We start from the raw sequence: 20,755 nt of genomic DNA on the forward strand, positions 1-20,755 counted from the left end.
ATGTTCCCCTTTTGTTCTAAACCTTTTATAGTTTTAATCCTTACATCTAGGTCAAATATTAATTGTGGCTTAATATCATGGGTAGTCTGAAGTATGGGTATCAACTCATGTCTATGTATGTGGATATTAAGGTTTCCCAAGTGCATTCATGATGAAAAATCATTACTTCTTCCTAAACTGCCCTGGTACCTTTGTCAAAGCCAATGAAACATGAATGCAAGTACTAATTTCTGGACTCTCAGTGGTGTTTCTTGGTTTATAGTTGTATTGCTTGTGCTTAGATGTACCTCTAGAGCCTTCTGCAGTCATAGATGGGGCTTTTGTGGGGTTGGCTGGATCTAGAGTGTGTGACACTGGAATTGATTCACAGTGCAATGCTAGCTTCAGGGCACTAGGATTAAGGGTGTGAGTGCTACCCACCCTAAGCAGGCTGGATGAGATCAACGAATAGAAAGATGCTATTAAGGCCCTTTGTTGCTATGGCTACCTAGTGGCTCCCCTGAACTCACACGGGTTGTCTCCTCTGTGACACCCCTCTGTCATTTGCCGCTCGGCCTTGGAGCCAGACAACTCTGGATTAAAACCTCTACAAACTGTGAAATAAATAAACCTTTCCTCCTAAACTTTGGGTGTTGAGTATTTTGTCTTACAAACAAGAGAAAAGTAACAAAACAGTATGTCTGTTTTATGAATACCACACTATCTTTATTAATATATCTTTGTAGCAAGATTTAAAATCATAAACAATAGCGCTCCAGCTTTGTTCTTTTTTCTTTTGACAGTTGAACACTTTGCATTTCTGTATATACATTTAGAAAAAAAGTGCTTACTTTCTTTAAAAATCAAGCAAAAACCCAATTTTGATTTGATAGAGACTTTTTAATGTATGTATGTCCACCTAGAAAGATTTAGTTCCATTTCAGTTCAGCTGCTGTTTATTCCTTGCAACTATCCCTGACAGATTAGAAGGGTACCTTTAGCCATTTATTTCTTTTGTCTGAGTTGTTGCAGAATGATAACTTTCTTTTACCTCTTATCTTACCTAGTATATTTTATGTGTCCATGGAAGTCCTCGTCGGTAGCTTCTTCTTTTGAGATTTTGAGGATTGAACCCAGAACATACAACATCTCAGGCAAGCACTCTACTACTGAGCTACATATCAGCTCTCATCAATAACTTTTAAATATAAATAACACAAGGTCTAATGACTAATTAATACTTCATTCTGCCTTATACTTCACAGGAAAAGTTAGAAACACCTCCTATAGTTATTATGCATAGTCCTATTAGAGATCACTCAAAGAGGATGTCACTTTACTCCATCTTTTATTAATGATAATAATGAAGGAGAGAGTAGTTGTAAAACCAAATCCAAGATCAAAGCTGTATCACTGGAGAAAAGGGTTTTCTCTTCCGGCAGTCTGACTCCACACACCTCTCATAAACAGTCACACTATAAAAACAGAAGAAATAAAATTCATAACAAGGTAAATGTTAGCACCTATTAATTTTAAAAGTTAAACCATCAAAAATGAATTAGGACAAATGAAATGAGTATTTACCTATGGAGAAAGCTTGAGTTTACCATGAAAAATACATTTTTTAGATAAGTATTAGTTAAGAAAATTTTATTATTAAATTAAAAATAGTAACACCTCCATTTACAATTATTTTATTTCACTAATAATTTATTTTGCTAACAGAAGCATTCTACAAAATTTTCTTCTGTTAAACTACTCTATAATGAGTAATGAACAAAAATGCAGCCATCCTCCCCAAAATTGTGGAAAGAATTAAGTTCATGAACAGAGGTACCACGGTAATTAATATTGAAATACTTATGAGTTTTAAGAGACTAAGGCTACCAAAGATCTAAAAACGGGAGATTGGGCTGGGGATTTAGCTCAGCGCCACAGCGCCTGCCCGGCAAGCACAAGGTCGTGAGTTTGATCCCCAGTACCGGAAAAAAAAAAAAAAAAGTAAAAGTAAGAGAGAATGCGGTTCTGCTGAGCTTAACCCCCAGGTCCCCATGGGCAGACGTTGAGGCCAAGAAAAGAAGCAAAAAAAAAAAAAAAAGATAAAAACGGGAGATTATGTTTGAATAATAACAATGGCCTAAAAATTTAGAAAGGGAAAAATGGGCTTCTTAACCCTACATGGCCTACATGAAATTGATATTATGGAATAATAATTCCTCTCCTCTGTGAGAGATGTGTGTGTGTGTGTGTGTGCGTGTGTGTGTGTGTGTGTGTGTGTGTGTGTGCCTTTCCTCAACTGTCAGTCTACCCATCTGTATGTCTACATAATTTTATGTCTTCATGCATGTGATTAAATCATTTAAAGCATAAAGTTATACATAGGTACTAGATATTAGTTGTCAGGTTTTAAGGTGTTTTGACTTTCTGAGGGTGCCCAAAACAAACTTTCAGGGTTTGGATCCTATTGGACTCTTTGTGCATGAGTCTGGCATCAGAAAGACAAATCTACAGTGCTGCTGCTTCATCAAGTGATGTAGATGCTCTGCATAGCTCAGATCTTGAGATCTAGAGTTTTACTCAGAGGCAACTCTAGCAGACAAACACAAGTATAGAGAGGTGAAGTAATGAACATTTTTCATAAGAAAGAAAGAAAATTGTCTCTATTTACATTCTAACAAGTGAGAATGCAGCTTTCACTCTAACATCAGTTATGATATATGCCAACCATGGCAAGCTGTATGAATAAGAGTCAATTTGAGCCATTTGGAAAAACAACCGTTTTCCATAAAGGGAGCATTGAACTCTTCCACTAGCATTCTATGCTGTTTATTTCCTTGACAGTGGTATTAGAAGAAACGAGAACCTAACTGCCCATCCTCAAGTCAAGAGTGCACAGAATTCAAAGGCAAGTTGCAAAGGAAGCATAAACAGGATATTAGGACTGTCTTTTTTTCCTGTATATTCACATATAGCAAGTGTACTACAAAACATTCTAACTCTCATTATTGGCAGAATTTGTTACTGGAAACTTTTACAATGTCTTCATAACATTGGTGAACTTTACTGACTGGATTAAGAGAAAAAGAACCACCTTGTGAAAGGAAAAGAACCTGCTCAAAAAGAAAGAACAACTGGGATGCGTGAAAGGAGAAAAGAAAGAAGGGAAAAGAAAATAGATATATACATAAGATAGATAAGATAGCTGTACTACTGACTTCTTTTAGTTCATTAAAAAAACACTTTGTGCATGTATTGCTTGATCAATTATGTACGCTTATGTCTTCAAATCTGAGCACCTAATGTGAAGATAACAATGTGTGATATATTAGCCATTGTTAATCTCTTATTATCTTGTTTTGAAACTCTGTTTTTTTTTCTTTTTTTTCTCTTTAAAATAAAATTTAAAAACAGAATCACCTCAGTTCGTGGGATTCTCACTGCTCTGGCTGTCTCTAGCATTTCATTCTTTGGGTAGTTTTCCTAAGTTGGTTTTTAACTTTGTTTATTGCAGATATACATAGTACTCCAATAAGAGTTATTCTTCTCATTGCCTGGATAATAGCCAACCATTTAGCTCTTTGTGTGCCACTAGCCTCAGCAAACTTTATTTGCTTAATAGCCAATTTCTATACTTTATTTTTCTTCAGCTAAAGAGGAAAGTTAACAGTTTCATTTTACTGATATTGTTGGGAAGTTTGGTGCTGTTGCTTTCAAATCTTTTGATGATACCTGTTACCAAGACAATGAAGATGAAAGAATGTGAAGGAAATGTAACTTGGAAGACAAAACTCAGTGATGCTGAAGACCTTTTCTGTGTGACTGTATTTATGCTAGTGAAATCCATCTGCTTTCTTACACCCCTCGTGTTTTCTACTTTTACTCTAGTCCCTGTGCAAGCAACTAAGGAAGATGCAACTCCATGGCAAAAGATCCCAGGATTCCCGCACCAAATCCTTGCAAAAGCTGTGCAAACTGTGGTCTCCTTTCTTTTGTTATTTGTTGTATACTCCGTGTCTCCAATATTAACAAGCTGGGTCTCTAGGTTTATGTTAACGGAAGATAACAGAATGTAATACAGCTATTGCTCATTTCTTATCACTTTGTCTGAAATTCTGTATTATTTTTATTATTTTTATGTTATTTCATTTATGTCTGTGTGTTTGTTAATATGTTTTGGTTCTTCTATCTTTAAAACTAAAATTTTTAAAAATATTAGCAAGATAGAGTCTTAATTGGTTCCAAAATTAACTGATCTACTTGCTTTACCAGACCACTCAAATATTATATTCCTTGAGCTATTGACTTATCCTGATTTTGGGAAACAAGAAGCTAATGAAGAAATTTCTTTTGGTGGTGTTGGAGGTGATGTTCTGGCTGGACAAACAGAAACCTTCCAGGTCGGGGCTGGGGATTTAGCTCAGCGGCAAAAGCGCCTGCCTGGCAAGCACAAGGTCGTGAGTTCGGTTCCTGGTACCGGAGAAAAACCACAAAAAAAAAAAAAAAAAAAAAAAGAAACCTTCCAGGTGATTTATCAACGGAGACATAGTATCACTTTTACCAGAAACCCAAGTGATGGAGTCTTTAACATTTAGTATGTTATTCCACTTTTTCAGTAGTGCATTTGAGTAATTTCCAAAGACATTTCTAGGAAGTGTTTTATGTATACTTATTAAATAAAAACATATATGTGTTTTAGTTTCAGAATTCCTGCTCAGAATACAAAAGAAACATTGTCAGTAGCATACCCTTGTCCATAATAATTTATCAGAATTGTGAAATCCAGTACAGTCCACATGTTACTCTATGTCACTGATGCTGAATGTTTTAGAGTTTCAGTGATACAAACAACCCACTGTGGTATGTGTGTCATATGTCTGCCACTGCCATTGTATGTTGTCTTCACTTAATTAATTTATGTTCGCTATTATGCTTTATAATTAATTGTTAGCTCATGTACTAGGCAAATCATTGCAATTTTCTATTGTCCTTTGTTAAACAGAGAGATAAGATAAGGACAGAGTTATAGAGAGAAGAATAGAGATAGAAGTAGAGATAGAGGTGGAACTGGAGGTGAAGATGGAGATGGAGACAGAGACAGAGATAGATATATACATGCTCAACACACACTAAAATATAATTTGAACCTCCATCTCTTGTGAATGTCAAGATCATTAAATTTTAAATCACATGTCTAAGATATATATTTCATGCAGATTTTCTTTCTTCAGACATTATTTCTCTTATTTTACATAGTGAAAAGATAATTACTATAACATGCACATAATATAATACTAGATTTATATTTATAATAATTGTGGTATGCAGCTATTCATAAACAGCATAGAGGAGTATTATATTTGATACAAGTAGGTGACAAGCTTAGAAAAATTACATATCTATAATAAGAGGAAGGCAGGATCATAATAATGATTCAATTTTACTAAGATGTGTTCCCTGTACTTCTTGAAAAAAACAAAGACCTGTTTTGAACCTGAGACCTCATTTTATATTTTTAATATCCATATATTGGACTCTGAATTGTCAGTCATTTCCTTTATTTTTCATTTTTTAAATAGATTTAAAACTTAGTATGTGAAGGTTCTAACTTTCCCCATTGCAAATATTTGCTCACTATAGCAGTAGTAGAAAAATCCTCAGACAAAATTCAGAAAACATTCTTTGATCAATAAAATAGCATTTATTAAATACTTCTATGCTTCATAGGGAATTCCATGAAGATCATGCTTAGCGTAATCTTGTATAAAATGTGGAAATGAATGCCTATCGACAATCATTAATGGCAAGTTCCACTTTAAGAATACAATACATAAGCTTGTACAATACCTGAACTCTATCTAAGGAAGTTATGATATTATAAAATTTGAAATTATAAAACTACATGATCATTATACAAAAATTAATATAAATCACTCCAAAGATCTATATGTTGACAGATTTATTTATGTGTTTATTATCTTTCTTACCAGTACATTAGAAGCACCACGAAGCTGAGATCATGTGTGTCTTGTTTAATGTTCACTCCAGAAATTAGTATCTGGAACATGGAATATTTGTCAAAAGTGATATTTTATTGAGTAAAGAAATAGATGCATCAATGAGTGGTCTACATGAGCATTGGTAAACCACCAATAATAAACCAATCACAGAATGAGCAAGTTGCATGGATTTCCTAGTTTGACTCCATGTAGAGGTTGCAATCTGTTCAAACCAAAGCATTTCTGACAGTAAAATACTGGCTATTCCATAATTCTACAAAGAAAATCACCAGAGAATTGCCTTGATGCAACTATGTCAGGAGTTACAAGTTCAGACAATTTGGAACACCAAAACAAGATGGCACTTATGATAACATAAGTAAAAAACACAAGATATCTTGGTAAATTTACATGTATTTTAATTGGGAATAATGTATGATTATGATATTTTCTAGTGCCTATATTTTACTCAAGTTTAGCAAATCCTATGAAACAACCTACGTTGAGGAAGAACCTGGAGTAACATTGTAAGACACTATACAGGCACAAGTAATAACTAACACTTATGAACACTGACATGCACACATAGCCCGAAGACAAATACAAAAAGAACTACCTCCCCACAAAAAATATGGTACAGCATTGTTCCTTATGGTGTTATTTATACTGGAGTCAATTGTTGGATGCTACTTGATAAAAGGAGGATTACAACAAACTCTTATTTTTTCAACCCAGAGTTCTCCACCTCTATCCTGCTGTGATAAGTGTAGGCAGGACACTGAGCTCTGACTCTTTGTGGTCATGGGTGGTAGTGAAGTAAGTCTGCCAATCTCAGACTGGATCTCTCCTTCCAGCTTAAGGTCTTCTGTACCTGGGAAACACGGGTTAGAAACTTTGCAATGGCCACAAATATGTCACTGGCATGGTCCGTGTATAGGTTCAGAGTGTGGATCAAAGCTCTATGAGTTTGTGAACTGCCCTTTGGAGGAATAGTTGGACAATGTCAATGCACTGCTGTATTCACTCTGAATACCTCTCATCAGATGGGAGTGGCTTAAGGTGTACACAGTATTAGAGAACATGGGTACCTCTTGCCCTATTCCTTGAAAGAACACTCAGCCTCAGACACCTTCCCTCCAAAAGTCCCCACAAGGCTGAATTTAGCTTCTCCTCTATTTAAACCAGTATAATTTTGCGCTATTTTTCTAACCCACCAATATTCTCCCCAACCAGAGTTAAATCTTGCACATAGTGGAGGCTGATGTCTTTGCCCCTATCCTACGAATTTAATTTTACCATGTCGCAGTCACCTGTTTTCCCAGCTTTAGATATTAGGTTGGGTGTCCACTTCCTCTCAGTAGCACAGAAAATTAAGGGATTTCCTATGCCTAGGGAGAAGAAGTTACTCAACAGTGCATCCCATCCCACTTCTTCCCTTGTCCTTCTCCTGCTTGTTCTCTAAAGATAAAAGTGGGGGGCTCTGACCCTGTCTACTTGTGGTGTTTTGGATGAATGAATAGTCCAGAGCGACATGTGAGTGCAGCCTGCCTATCACCTGTAAAGATGTTTGCTATTATTTTTTCAAAGCTATTTGTAACACACTTTTCTTGCTATTCTATGCAACATATACTTATTAAGACACAGTATGTGACACTTCTATTTCTAGTACATTTCAGTTGCATCACTGTCTCCTTTCAATCTTATCAGATGGCTTGTTGCGTTTTGAAATCTCTGTGCACTGATCACCATTGGCAATACATGCAGGTAATTTAGTTGAATAAACACCTTTATTCAAGACGGACTTGTGTACAAGAAAATATAATATCTCTGAGTGTATAGTACATTTCATGTAAAATCTTGGGGAAAAAGTTTGTTTTCAACAAAAATTGCACTATAAACAATTTATTTGAAATCAATGATTATGTTTTCAGCATATTGAACATTTCATTTCCTAAATATTTCTTTCTTAAAAATCTCTATTTTATTAATGTGCACAAGCTTGTATACCAAATACCACAGTCTGAGTGTTTAAGCACAAAAATGTATTTCCTCACAAATCTAGAGTGAAAGTCCAAGGTCCAGGCTCCAACAGGATTGGATTCTGGAGAGGCCCCTCTTGCTTGTGTGTGGAAAGCCACCTTCTCACAGGCCCTGTTCTCTGTGAGTTCACACGATTTCCTTTGTACCTGTAGGCTTTTACTCCTCCTGAAGACAAAAGGCTTACTGCACTAGTGCCTCCACTTAGAACTCCTTTTAACATTAAGAATATCCATAAGTGCTCTGTCTCCAAATATAGTCTCCTTTGGGGTTAGGGCTTAAACATTTGGCTTTTGAACCAAATGATTCAGTCTTTAATAGTCTTTGTAAGTAGGTCCATGAGCAGTATTTTCAGGGATGAAGTGTGTAGAGGACATAGTGCCAAACTTTTTATGTAATAAAACATATTCATTAATTTAATGTGAGAGGACAAATTTTGTTCCATAAATATGCAATTATACTAATTATACTTGCATTCCTCAGCACTTTCAAAGTATGAATCAATCACCTTCTACCACATGAGCTTTTAAAAACATTTTTCATATAATTGGAATAGACTTTTCCTGTTTCAAAGATTACCCATTATTACTCTGTGGGTATATTTTGAATTTCACTTTGCCTCTGATGATTTCAAATTTCTCATATTAATACATCAATGTGATTACTTACCAGTGATTTCATTCAATATAGGACACACAGCTTGATAACAGCTCATTATTAAGTGCATGACTATTAACATATTCTTTTAATTGAGAAGAGGAAATATGTAATTATTTTCAGGAGTAACAATACACAGTAGGTACTCTTTTGAAAAAGTTTCATCAGAAAAGAGAAGAGAAATATTGTCTCTGAAGTTAACTGTGAAAGAATTAATGTCAAGATAAAATCAGACCAATGCTTCCTGGTGAAATACTAGCAAACTACATACAAATGGGAGGCCAGTATCACTACAATTAATTAACATTTTCATTATTCCAGCATTCCATTATGGTGCCAGCAGTAGAAGAGAATTATATACAAGGAGAAGTATAGTAATCCTTATAAATAACCAAATGCAGATAATATCATTACAGAGATGATACTAGAACCTCCAAATATAATATAAGGGAAATATTATAAATCTCAGCCTGTTAGATGTCTGATATGCTGAATTCCTGTTCTCTAAAAATTGAAGGATAACCGGTAGAAACAAGTTAAGAGTAAGAAGATATTTATTGAGAGGGAGAGATATAGTTCCTGCGAGGCAGGAGAAGACTTGAATAGATTGCCGAAAACCCTATGTTATGTGGAAATTTTATAGTACGATACCCACACTGGCATGATGTGAGCTACAGCTATGATCAACCAATAAAGGTACAAGTATATTCACTTAGATAGTAAAGATCCAATGGGGAAACAAGTCATGTAATAAGGGTGTATGGGAAGAACAAAGACTTTGTCTAGGAAATTATGGGTCAGCAGGGCTTGGTCACCTACTATGGTGACTGATGTCTATCAAGGTTTCATCAGGCCTAGTGTTTGTCCTTTGAGGAACTGTATGGACCTGGTCATTTTGTCTTTATATCTTGAAACCAGGTCTCCAGCAGATGTGTCTCTGGCCACAGTTGAGATGTGTTTTGCCTTTGTCCTGGCTCTCTTAAAGGTCCAGCCCTATCTCACTACCTATAATATTTATGCATAGTTTACCTGCCTGTAATAATATTTTCTACCTGCAACAGGCAAGAGAGTGAACTTAAAACACAAGGCACACTTAATAGCTTAGTAAGACATCATGCTCTCCTTTCACTATAAAGTTAAAGGAATATAATTACTATATATTTCTTGTACACATTGGCCATTGTGTACATTGTCACAAATACTATAAAAAATTTAAAAATGCTTAAGCTTAAGAATCAATATTCAAAAGTCTGTTATATTTTTTAAACCAGGCTTTTAGTATAGCTATGAGTAGTCTCTTCCTATTGATATTTCATGTGCATTTAGGGCAGAACCTCTGTCTGCAGGGGCTATGTATTACTAAAGCTCACTGCTGACAGCTGCATGCACTGCTAGGTAAGTATTTAACACTGTGGAGCCTCAGTCTTTTCACATGGAAAATATTACTACACGTATGTAAGTACTAAAAGATCTGAGATAAAGGGCTGACCTGCTAGCAAATGTTACAACATCCTCTTTTAATGACTAAATAACAAATGTCCACTTTTTATTTTACAGAGAAAATATTTCTCAATAAAATATTACAAAATGACCTTCAGAAAAAATGTTCAAATGTTTTCAACAAATAAGTGAATTAATGAACTACACTAGAAAAAAAATCTACTCCAAATTCAATCCTAACAGTTTGAAGGAGTTTCTTTGTAAAAATAAACCTGAAGAACTTTTCATTCATAACCATAAAGTAAACTGTATGTAGTTGAAGATTTATCATCACTGGACACAGGACATAGACCCATGTTTTCCTCCCTTTATCATACCTCTAAACCTCTTTCATTATAAATGTCGCTCATTTCATAAATTCACTTCATTATATTTATCTTCCTCTTCTGCCATACAATCAGTACAGGAAATATAGAAACACAACAAGCTTTACCTTGACTATTGCCCATTCATAAGTTACTCTAATATTCTGTTCCTATGACCACCTGCTTGTTTTCCACCTGGGTAATATGCAGTTTAATGATGAGAGAAAGTATAAAAACCCTCCATTTCCATTTAATGTTCAATCAAAAGACTATCATAATGATGCTAAATATTCCTATGCATTAAAATTAAAATAAACTGTGATATACATATACACCTACATGAGAGAATACAAAGTATTTCCTAACACAAAGTATAAATTCCTAATTGTAACATTATAAGAATTCTTAAATTAAAACTAATGAAATAAATAGGAGATTGGAATAAAATGGTCTAATGATTCTGAGGAATTTTTTAAATTCAAATATAACAGATTGGTATATTTTGTGTAAAGATAACAGCTTTGGTATATTTGATTTCAAACTATCTGTATTTTATTCTTAATTTTTATGCTATATTTTGAACCCATATATTGAAAACATTTTATGTATATAAAATTATAAAGTTCTGTTTCCTAGGGACTGGCTCACATGCACACATATATTACACATTATAGGTTTCATGACTGAAAATGTTAAGATTAACAATTGAAAAATATTAACATTCTTTTTTGTTATGATGAAGTTTTCTTACACTTACATGGTGTGCACTGACACACTACCATGTAGAAATATATTAATATGTACATACCTGTATTTGTACAGTTACGATAATAATGTTTTGATAGTGATTACACCAAACATACATTTGTAAAATTTACAAAATTGTATACAGTAGAATATTTGTGAAGTACAAAATTATAAAAGCAAGAATGTTCTGTGAACTTTGAATATGCCACGGGATTCCCAAATGATCTATACACTTGAAGAATTAACATCTTTGGACCAACACCTCAGCCACCTCAACATTAGAAGATAAGCCTGTTTCAGCTTACTGTTTGCCAGGAGTAGGACAAATGAGTGGACTGAAGGAAAAGAAATTTCAGCAATCTGACTAAAGAGAAAATGGAGAATGCTTGGAAACTCAAATCTCCAAAACTGTATAAAAATCGACAGAAAGAAAATTGTGTACAGTAGGAGAAAGACAACCACAGATGGCAAGGCCTTTATGTGGACTGTGGTGCCAGCATCTCCGGACCCTCTGACACTGTGCTTCATCCTCTTCAGATGTTTCCACAGGGAGAAGATGAGGAGGAGAAAAGTTGTCAGAGACAGAGCAAAGGCTGTGAATGTGAACAAAGTGCTGCTGAATAAAAGAAGTTTTGAAAGTTCAGGAAAGTCACATAAACTGGAGCTGTAAGATATGTTTCTTTTACTCTCATCAAGAAGGACATCCATGTGTCTATTTGACTGAAAAAGTTGTAAAAACAAGAAAACAAGAGACACCAGCAATGTTAATGAAACTACCTTTTTAACTCTCCACTTAAAATAAAGAAAAATACAATTGGAAAAATTGGCTACCTTGAGACAATAAAAGATGCTGAGGCATGTGGCAAGCCACATGCTAAAATGACAAGTCACAATCCAAATAATGTATATGACTTTTACCTTTATTGTATTCATCCAGAAAGTTGGATAAAACACATACGTCCACCATCTTGTGAATAATAACCAGAGCAGACCAGTCCTGGAGATTGCCAAAGCAGTGAGCAGGTGATCAGCTACAGAGATCTTTCTTCTCTTGATTAGGTCCATGCTGTTCACCAGGATTATGAATCCATTTCCTAAATTTCCCATTAGGAACTCAACAGTAAAAATGATAGCAAATATGCTCAATGTCACATGACTCATTATTGCTAAGCGACTGGCTCAATGTGCAATATCACTGTTAAAGATGTATTAATGCATTAATTTAAATTTTATATGTATCTAAATTTTAAAAATTCTACTCATACTTCTGTTAAATGAAAACTCCTATCTAGAGTACCACACCAAAAAAAATCAACATTTGCCAATGAGTTTGTTCATCACAGTCTTCATGAAAACCTTGCATTTTCCTGACATATCAGCTGAGTTTCATCCAAGAACTGTGTGTCTCACACACAGGAGGCTGGAGATCACTGTAATTAGTGATGAAGGAAACATAAAACAAAAACAAAAATGTGTTTATTTACATCCTTGTTCACATCTTGACTTCACTGTGTATTTTAATCTGAGTACTTGAGATTAGGGCAAATAACATTATAACTTCCAACTCATATACAGAACAACAAAATCTAAACTAACACTTGGAATTTCTTTTTATATTTTAAAAAGAGTAGTAAATGAGAAACAAACAAACAAACAAATAGAACAGTAGCAGCATCCCAGTATCATGAACATAAACAAATCAAAGCAAGAACATTTAAAGTGATACAGGGTCTTATGACAAACTAAGCACCAATATTCTTTAAACCCTTCAAAATTCAATCTGTACAGGGACCTATGCATGTTATACAAATTTCTTTACAGAAATTATGAGGTAACTATTAATCTCATGGAGATCATTATTCAGTACTGACATAATATGTATTTATCATTTTTACAGAGACACTCAGGCACACCCATATGCTCTCATGCTCACATTTAAAAAGTTTTATGAAGACAAATCTCCCTTTTTCTTACTTTATTAATTCATATTTTTCACTTATTAAACATTTATTATGTGGCAAGGACATGATTAATATTTGCATAACTTCTAAGTCATTATTTAGAAATGTTTTCAAATACATACTCTATAGTATTAATGTAAGTATTCAGAAAGATTTAGAACAGTCATTTCTGTGCATGTGAAAAGTTACAAATCTATCTGTGGCCCAGTGAAGCACACACTGAGATGAACAACTTCACCTGCAGAGCAGGATCCTCCTGCTTCTCTGCCTCTCTCCCTTATACAAGATGGCTGTTTCCTCCAGCCACCTGAATACCTCCAAACTGTGTCTTCCTTCCCTCAACACCTAGCTGTATCAGCTTCATAATCCTCTCTACAGGCACCGAGGCAAGTGAAGTATGCGATATTGCCTGAGCTGATGGAAAAAAGAAGCGCAACACAATTATTCTTCAATAGCTAAAAAGTAAACAAGGTGCCAATGGAGAAATTCAGCAGCAACTATGAAAACAGCCAATATGTATCATCAGCCTTAGAGTTGGCAGAAAAAGACAGAGGTATGCACTGCAACAAGGTGATACCATCTTCATTTCCTTCAATCAGTAGTGAGCAAACAAATAAGAAAATTTCAAGAGAAAAGGTCCATAGAATAAAAGCACAGACATACCATCGGAATAGAGGCAGGAAGATTCCTGTGTGAGTCAGCTTTCTGTTACTGTCTCAAAGTATCTGCTATAATCAACTTTTAAATGGAGGAAAGGCTTAATTTGGCCTATGGTCTCAGAACTTGGCTTTACTGTGTGCCACTTGCAGCAAGACAGAACATTTTGCCAGGGAGCATGTGGTAGAGCAAAACTAATCACTCATAATAACTAGAAGCAAAGAGTGGATCATGGAATAAGGTCCCAATATCCCCTTTGAGAGCCTTCCCCAGTGACCTAACTGCCTTCCTCTAGACCCCATCCCATAATGGTTCCATACCTCTCAATACTTCCACAGCCTTTAGTAAAGGCACTTGCAGGCCATTTAACAACAAATGATAACAACCTTTCTTGCTTTTCTCCTTCCAAGTGACATACATGAGCTCTGGAAAGAGGACAAAGAGATACGCAAACAACCATATGTGGTGTTCTGTGGAGTGGGAGTTGCTACAGAAATTTGGCACCTTTTTAAAAAACAGAGAAAACTTGGGTTCCTGGCAAGGATTATACTTACCCCTGAGGAGCTCTTCCTGAGCTCCACTCCTGCTTCTTCCACTCTGGATGGAAATAGTGTATGTTCTGCCTCACCAAGAGCCACCTGGGAAACACAGCATTTTCCAGAAAAGATGAGAATGGAATCAAGGATAATTTCCACACATTACAGCCAGAAGGCAGAAAAACAGTTCAGTACTTCAGAACAGGAGAGACATTAGGGCCAGGCATATAACTCAGTGGTACAAGTGCCTGCCTGGCAAGCACAAGGTCCTGAATTTGATTCCTGGTACCAAACAAAAAAGAGAGAAGGAGCGAAAAAATAGTAGGGATTTTAATCATATCATTACCAATATCAGATTATAGTATATACAGAACTCAAAATACTTCATGTTAATTTTATTGTTGGTATCAAATTTTACATACTAGTCTATCAAATGCAAATCATTGGAGATATCTCCTTACTTAAGTTCTTATATTTATAAGAATAATCCCTGACTTAAAAATCTATCCATACTTATTTTGTTATTCATAAACACAAATAAAATACTACATCATAATTATTATGTACACAAATTGGAACAAAGTGACTATTGAAGCTGTTTGCTTCTCCCCCAGATATAGTATCATAAGAATAAAATATACCTTATACATATGAAGAAAACCTGTTTTCCTCTGTGAAGTGTGTGTGCATACACATATGCTCATAGACACTTAGATATAGCTAGATCTGGATAATCAGACTTATTTATCTCTGGAGCTATGCAAATATGTTCTCAGTGAGGTGACTCTGAGATCACTCCCAAAGTCAGCATAGCTGATTATTAGTTGAAGAAATGATTCTCAAAGTTGCTTGATACTTTCTAGTTAGAAGGGAAAGGCATTTTGAAAGAAGCTGAAAACAGGAATTAATGAGCAGGGTAACACCCAAGAGAAGGCAGTGGGCAGGAAGGCAGATGAGTCCCTTCCATGCTGCTCACCTGTCCTGCAGGACCAAGACTGACCATTGGCAGCAGCATCTCACTGATGATGTTTGGAAAGGCAGATACAGGAAGTGGGGAGATCAACAGCTTTATTGAGTGGGTTCATAAAATGGCCCTTCATTAGGCTCTGTGTCTGAGAAATACTACAAACTAAGAGCAAGTGAAAGCTGAAAAACTGATTCCTGAGGTTAACCTTTGAAGTGTCAACCCAGTTCCTAGCACTGAGTCAATTTGGTTAACCAGAGTCCTGTGATTCATGGAATTCTAAGTCTTTTTCACACACGTCCTTCAACATACAAACAGGAATGTTCAGGATGGGTTCATGTGCTTTTTTCCAAAGACCTGTAATCATTTGCCTGATACCAGTCCCTAGAAGAAAGGACACCTGTTCACATTCTTTGGGGAGTTTAAATTTAGAGTCTGAACTAGAGTTTATATTTAGAATAAATGGGAAGAGAAGCAGACCTTGTGTTGTACTGCATGGAGTGGAAGCTTGAGAACGGAAATGCTTTCTAGAGATTTGACTCTTACTCATCCCAAGGTGGTGCCATGTGTTGGTATCTTGAATTATCAGGAATGCATAATTGCAATGGACAGAGTCCACAGCTGGAACAATGCTCATATTGTTCCTGCCCTGTGGAGTAAGGGATATTCTTGTTTGCAGGATTAAGTTGGAAGCCTGTGAAAGTCTCTTTTTCCTGACAGACAAGAAATAAGAAAACAATCACATTCTCCAGGGAATGAATTGATTACTACTAATAAAACATCTTTGAAATTTTGAGGAAGCGATATTTCTTTCATATTTCTGTTGAATTAAAATATTTGGACTCTGCCATAGTCAGCTGGGCTATTGAGGTTGAGTGCAGATTCCATATAGTTTCATCACTGTATCTGATGCTCTCCAGGAAACAACCTTTCCTGAGCACTGTATCTGATCTTGTTCTTTGTATGTGGCTGTTGACTTGGTGAATGTGTTTTATTAATGCTCATTTTCTAGGGAAATCAAAGCGATTTAATGTTATTGTTTTGAGAACCTGCAGCCAGAGGGCCCTGAGACTCCAGGCATTTCTGGGCTCATTGCTGCCCACTGCTGAAGTTCTGGTCTGGGTTGGGTTTGTTCCTGAGTCTGAGAGGTCCACAAGAGCTGGCCCTGCAGGCTTTGGAGCTGGTGATACTCATGTTGTGGGGTCCATGTGTAGGTGGAGCTTGGAATGCCAGATCCCGTATATCATTTTTAGTTATATTTAAACATTTTTATTATCCCTTGATTTGTTAAGCAATAAAAATGTGTGTGTGTGTGTGTGTGTGTGTGTGTGTAACTCCACATCTCTGGGAGATTCAAAATATTAGTAGAGCCCAACTGCCCACTTGCTATCCCATTGGTGAAGCCTTCTTTAAAAGGCAAAGTAGGAAAATCAGATAAGATGGTATCTTGGAAAAGAAGGAAGATTGAGATATCACAGGTCTCATCTCACATAAGAGGCATCTCCTGAAAATGCCCTTTATGCTTGATCCCAGGCCCTAGCTCATGCTAGACACACACTATAGATGAGCTATACACTTTGATCTTGTTATGCCTTGTACATAGAGGTCCCCCAAAGCCTCGTGCACTTTTAGATGGGGCTTGTTTGAATGTAGCTGAATCTAGAGTTTGTGATTGTTGCATGGTACAATGCCGAGATTAAGAATGCTGATATTAATTGTGAGTGATATCTGGATCAGCCCACTGATTGAATTGGCACCACCCTAATCCCAGCAGCCTGTATAAGATAAAAGGGGCAGAAGGAGGCTTGCCTTCTCTCTGCCTTTGTTGCTTTTGCTATTGTCCTCCACAATGAATTGTTGTCCCCCTCACATAAACTCTGACTTGAAGCCAGCCAATTGTGTACTCAAACATCTGCAAACTATGAGATAAATAAATCTTTCCTCCCTTAATTTGTGGTTGTTGGGTATTTTCCTCAGTGATGATAAAAGTAAGTAGGACAACTCTGTTCTCAGTTTAACCCACATTTTCCAAAAATATCATGTTACTACAAAATGTTAGATATATATTAATTTATATTTGTAAGCATAAAGTGGCAAAATTCTTATATAACAAAATAATAAAAAATAAATCCTGAGAAACAGATTAACATAAGACTCATATATGTAAAAATGTTCAAGGACTAATACTGTGAGTGATGTACAATAATCTGAACTACACGTACAAACATCCATCCTAAAGCAAATGAGATGTTTTCATATGCTATATTTTCTATCACAAAATGTTCAACAATGTCTTTTGGTCTCTTTAGATTTTGGAACCAACATATGCGACATTTAGTTATAGAGATCTGACCCATTTATGAAGTTTCCCTAAAGGCTACTGGTTTCCAGTGGACCTCAGAGCAAGAGAGGTCACTAAGCTGGTGCAGGCTGCAGCCCAAGCTGCTCTATTATTAAGCAGATGCTTGTGCAGATACAAAGCTAGACACATGCATATACCACTGATTGCATCACTCCTCCTTACTTCCAAGTATCCAATAATTTAGACACCCCTACTTCCTTATTCCATGAGTACATCTGAAGCTTATCCACAAGGAGACAGATGGCAGAACAGGGTCTTCCATCTCCAGATGCTCATCTGCCTTGTAATAAAATCTTTCTCTTTGTAAAACACATTTTAGTGACTGACAGAATGCATGGAGTTAAAAACAAGCTTAGGTAACAGGGTACACTGAGAACACATAAAAAGGGGATGCCAAACCTCTACAGAACTATAGCAAGGTCATCCATCCCCTCCAGAGAGTAGTTCCCTGTGTCTAAGAAAATAACAAGAGCAGAGCATTAAACCAAACCAGCAATGGAGAGAACAAAGACAGTAAGACTTGAATCAGTTGGGGGGTTATTTTTGTCTCTTGAGCCAGTCAACTCACCAGGGCTGTGAAGACTTGTCAAAATTTTTAGAAACACACTGGCCATTACACCTATGGCATGTGGTCAATGTACTCAGGAGCTGACTGGAATGCAATGTGATATGCTTACAGACAATGAGTGCATGGCTAACAGCAAGTAGGAGACCCACAGTTCACAAGGCCTTACATGAACCTTGGGGCTGAGATCTTGCGTTCATTTGCCACGGGGCAGCATCTTCCTGAGATGTGCACAGAGGGAGCAGAGTAACATTAGAAAACAGCTCATTGATGTAATTAAGAATGGAGTCATGATTCACTGGAGTGAATACAATCATATTGGAGGACCTCCATTTGGTCTTTGCAGTCACACTTTGTTCATATTCTCAACCCTATTTGGTCTCATTTATGGGAAACATGCAAAGATGAAAAGAATGACTAAAACTCCAGTGGTGTCAGTCTAATGACACTTTGATCTCTCCTCTTTAGCTAAAGAAAAACCAAGTTGGGCAAATTGACTATGTTGCAAATAAAATATCTCAGATAAATAGTCAACCAAGAGCCAAAATAGTTGGTCACTGTCCAAACAAAGAGAATAATTATTATTCATTCACTCTGTGAAATTGGATAAATCATCATTGAATATCAGTGTATTAACCTCCCTAAAGGAAAACAACCCAGAAGATGACTACTGTGGTAAGAATTTGATCATCTGGGGGCATATTTTGTCTCTGATTCAGTCAATGGGGTTCACCAGTGCTACAGAAGAATGTGGCAAGACTTCCAAAACCAATATTTCATTGCTTATATAGAAATGACGTTAGTTAAGTGTAGAAAATATGATACCCCTTGGCATTGTTTCTTGATCTCCTGACCCAGAGTTCTACCAACACCTGTTTTCTCTATGTATAGTAAATTTCTTTCTATTACATTTTGTGAACAATATCATGCAGGAAAGCAACACAGTATACTAAAAGATCAATTAAAGGATATTCTTAGAGAAAATAGTTGTTCCTAGAAATGTTCAAAATAAACCCAATTCATATCTATAAGTCTTTACCAAACTGGAATCTTTCACAGATGCTGGGTTGAAAGCTGAATACTCCTTTGCTAGCATGCAAATGAAGGGATATTCTCTTCCACTGTTTTGCAGAGTTTTGCTTATCTAACATGATTTGGCTTCATCAAGTTTAGATATTAGCTAGTAAAATTCTAAAGCCTGATATATATTGAACATGCAGACATATGCAAACTGACCCATGAATCTCAACCTTAAAGACCTGATCATAAGTGTTCATTAGCATCAAGGATTTATTTGACAAAAATATTAGATTCATGTAGAAAGATTTAAAGAAACAGATCTATAGGTTTCTTGTTCAAAATTTTCCTAGTTTTGTAGGAATTCTTAAAAACCACACTTTGTTGTCTATAACTCATAAACAAGAAATACACACATCACTGCCAAAAACCACCAAGCACTTTCCTTTATGTGAAAAGATTTTAAGTATCAGTGACGCATGAATTGTTATTTTCTCATATCCAAAATAAAATGAGTCACTGAGGATTTTGGGGATTCCATCCTCTCCTTTCACACACAGCCATAATATATCTTAGCCATAATATATCTCAAATGTATCTCTCATGCTTAGAAATTGGTTACAAAGGCTTCTCTCCTGGCTGCATCTTAAATTTCACTGTTCATTATTTACTGAAAATGTTTAAGAACTGTATAGATATTTCTGAAATCTGCTGTGATTTTCATTAAAATTGTATTAGCCCTATGATTTGGGGAATTGATTCTGTCAGTTCAAGAACAAGGACATTATCTACACTTAGTCAGATCTTCTTTTATGTTCTTTAACATAATTTAATAAATATTACAATGAAATATGATGTTAAAACTTATTTTCAGACCTCTTCTAGTTTGTCTTGCTACTGTGAAAGAAGTACAGCTACAAATATCATATCCTAAATAAACTTTATGGCTGAATAGTTTTACCTTAATATGATATTTCATAATGTTGCTAAACCTACCAATTCTAATTGGTAAATTCATGACTTCTTTGCAAATTATGTGTATTATACCTAATCTGTTTTGTCATTCTCATTCAACTTTTCACTTTTTAAAAATGTCTTCTCATAAAAAGTCTCCTGAGTTGGTTAATAATTCTAATACAAAGCTACAGTAAATATTGGTACTAGTGTAAAAGTGCCTACATCTCACAATTAGAAATAATGTTCCTGTATTTGTTTAACACACAATTTTCATTAGACCATTATTATTTCCCTCCACATATTCACTGAAAATGTAATTAAAACATATCTCAGTGTCTGTCAATAGTATTTAATCAAGATACAAACCACATAGGAACTTCACTGGGAAGTATTTAACATAAAAATTACTAAATGTAATAGGGTGGAATAATGAAGATTCATTAGAAATAAGTAAAGATGATTCTACAGAATATAGAAACAGCAGAAATAATTTAACTAAGACTATTATTTGGCAT

General features: G+C 35.6%; 1 protein-coding gene across 1 annotated transcript; it reads right to left on the bottom strand.

Moving 5' to 3' along the window:
• Positions 1 to 11,446: 11,446 nt before the first annotated feature.
• Positions 11,447 to 18,957, bottom strand: LOC102027060 (taste receptor type 2 member 125-like). The gene is made up of 2 exons (XM_005379637.2): positions 18,938 to 18,957; positions 11,447 to 12,362 (listed from the first exon to the last, which is right to left on the bottom strand). The coding sequence occupies exons 1-2, from the start codon at positions 18,955 to 18,957 to the stop codon at positions 11,447 to 11,449; spliced, it is 936 nt and encodes a 311-aa protein (XP_005379694.2).
• Positions 18,958 to 20,755: the final 1,798 nt, after the last annotated feature.

This window comes from Chinchilla lanigera, unplaced genomic scaffold (genome assembly GCF_000276665.1).
Source record: "Chinchilla lanigera isolate Chin_1 unplaced genomic scaffold, ChiLan1.0 scaffold00012, whole genome shotgun sequence".
Classification (NCBI taxonomy): Eukaryota; Metazoa; Chordata; class Mammalia; order Rodentia; family Chinchillidae; genus Chinchilla; species Chinchilla lanigera.

Coding starts and splice junctions, on each gene's coding strand:
- LOC102027060 (XM_005379637.2), bottom strand. CDS start 18,957: ATGATCAAATTCTTACCACA. Junction 12,363..18,937: donor ATGATCAAATTCTTACCACA/GTAGTCATCTTC, acceptor TGTGACATTGAG/CATATTTGCTATCATTTTTA.